Source organism: Ranitomeya variabilis, chromosome 3, assembly GCF_051348905.1.
Source record: "Ranitomeya variabilis isolate aRanVar5 chromosome 3, aRanVar5.hap1, whole genome shotgun sequence".
NCBI lineage: Eukaryota > Metazoa > Chordata > Amphibia > Anura > Dendrobatidae > Ranitomeya > Ranitomeya variabilis.
Genome location: NC_135234.1, coordinates 771,807,379 through 771,809,357, shown reverse-complemented (window position 1 = coordinate 771,809,357; position 1,979 = coordinate 771,807,379). Strand labels below are relative to the sequence as shown.

The window sequence follows — 1,979 nt, the reverse complement described above, 5'->3', positions numbered from 1 at the left end:
GGTGTAAGTGCAAAATGAGAGGAGTGAGGGGAAAATAGTGGAGTGATCGGAAAATGACAGATGTGAGGTCGAAATGACAAGTGTTAGGGGGGAATGAGAGGAGTGAGCGGGGAATGAGAGGAGTGGGGGGAAAATAAGAGGAGTGAGGGGGAAAATGAGAGGTGTAAGGGGGAAAATGAGAGGTGTGATGGGAAAATAAGAGAAGTGAGGTGCTATAACTAACCACAGATATTTACTATGCCCAGGCAACGCCGGGCTCTTGAGCTAGTATATAATAATAGCAATAATAATAATAATAATAATAATAATAATAATAATAATAATAAAATGTGCACATTGGGTGCCATCAATATTGCAAAAACTTTTACATTTTATGCTGCCAGTTCATTTTTGCCAAGCAAGGACCACAAAATAAACAACATTTTTTTTTACTAATTTACCACACTTGGAGTTTTTTATTCCAGTTTCGTGTACACTTTACAGTAAATAGTTTGATGTTCTTGAAAAATAAACCTCGTGCAATAAGAAAAGCAAGCCCTAATGTGAAAAACGTTATGAAAAACTATGCCTCTTTTAGCAGGAAAACATATTTCAAAGTAGATTTATAAAAAATTTAAAAATATACATAAAAATTGAAAATTTACACATTATATAAATAAAGAAAAATTCCAAAACTTTTAGAGAAAGGTAAAAAATTCACATATCGCATACAGTAAATTCACGTTCAATATATTTGTGCTACTGTTTGGTTTGAAAACGTATTTTCTTACGAAAAGCCTCTTTGATGTCTTTGCTCCTGAAGCTGTATATAACTGGATTCATCATAGGTGTTAATACTGTGTACAACAAGGCCACCAAGGAGTCCACGTCCGAAGAGTAAGAAGCCTTCGGCCGAATATACATGAAGATAAGTGGCAAGAAATAAATATTGACCACCGCAAAGTGTGAGGCGCACGTAGAAAACGTTTTCTTGCGTCCATCTTTTGAGTTAATCTTTAGAATGGATATTATTATTTTAATGTAAGAAACAACCACTAGTGTGAAGGTTATCAGAAGAACCAAAGCCCCAATGGAGGAGCCAACTGCTACATTGAAGGAAGTGTCGGTACAGGCCAACTGCAACAATGGTGGATGGTCACAGTAATAGTGATGGATGACATTAGGACCACAAAATGGTAATTTCAGGGCTAAAGTTAAGACTATGATTATAATGATGAAACCACCAGACCATGCTATGGCTGTCAACAGTAGACATCTTCCTCTCGTCATTATGGTCGGGTAATGTAGAGGAGAACAAATGGCGACGTATCGATCATACGCCATTACAGTCAGAAGTAGACACTCTGTTACTGTTAAAGACAAGAAAAAATACATTTGAGCAAAGCAGGCCAGAAAAGAAATGGTGTCAAGGTGCATCGCGAACTTGGCCAACATCTTCGGGACGGTTACCGATGTGTAGCTCATATCAAGGAAAGACAAGTTACTGACGAAGAAATACATTGGAGTATGCAGATGCTGGTCACGTATGACCAAGAGAAAAATGCTTCCATTTCCAATGATGGTGAACAGGTATATAAAGAGAAACAGACAGAAAAGCAGAGTGGGATACTTCTGGAGACTTGGGAAGCCAAAGATGATGAATTCAGTCACCCGATTATTGGTCAGATTTGGAGAAACTGATGACTGAAGGTTCTCCTCATCCACCTGGTTCAGAATAATCAACATGGAACATTTTTAATAGTGTGTTTGAAATAAATAATAGTGGAGAGAAAGGTGTAATTGGGCTTTATATTATCCAAGATCTCTGAAAGCCATACCATGTTTTGTTCTTATCGTAGACCTGGGACTGTGAGGTTTTTTTTTGATGCAGATGTATCGAATTTTACAAAAAAGAGTTTATTAGTCTGCAAAACACAAATCTACAATATTTTTGTATACATGGGCTGAGTGATAAATGCTCAGCTCTTTGTTGGCCCTAG

General features: G+C 37.2%; 1 protein-coding gene across 1 annotated transcript; it reads right to left on the bottom strand.

Moving 5' to 3' along the window:
- Window positions 1–738: 738 nt before the first annotated feature.
- Window positions 739–1,725, bottom strand: LOC143817834 (olfactory receptor 6N1-like). The gene has a single exon (XM_077299298.1). The coding sequence runs from the start codon at window positions 1,723–1,725 to the stop codon at window positions 739–741; it is 987 nt and encodes a 328-aa protein (XP_077155413.1).
- Window positions 1,726–1,979: the final 254 nt, after the last annotated feature.

What these genes read in the sequence shown, in the direction of transcription:
- LOC143817834 (XM_077299298.1), bottom strand. Translation starts at nt 1,725, where the DNA reads ATGTTGATTATTCTGAACCAGGTGGATGAGGAGAACCTTCAGTCATCA.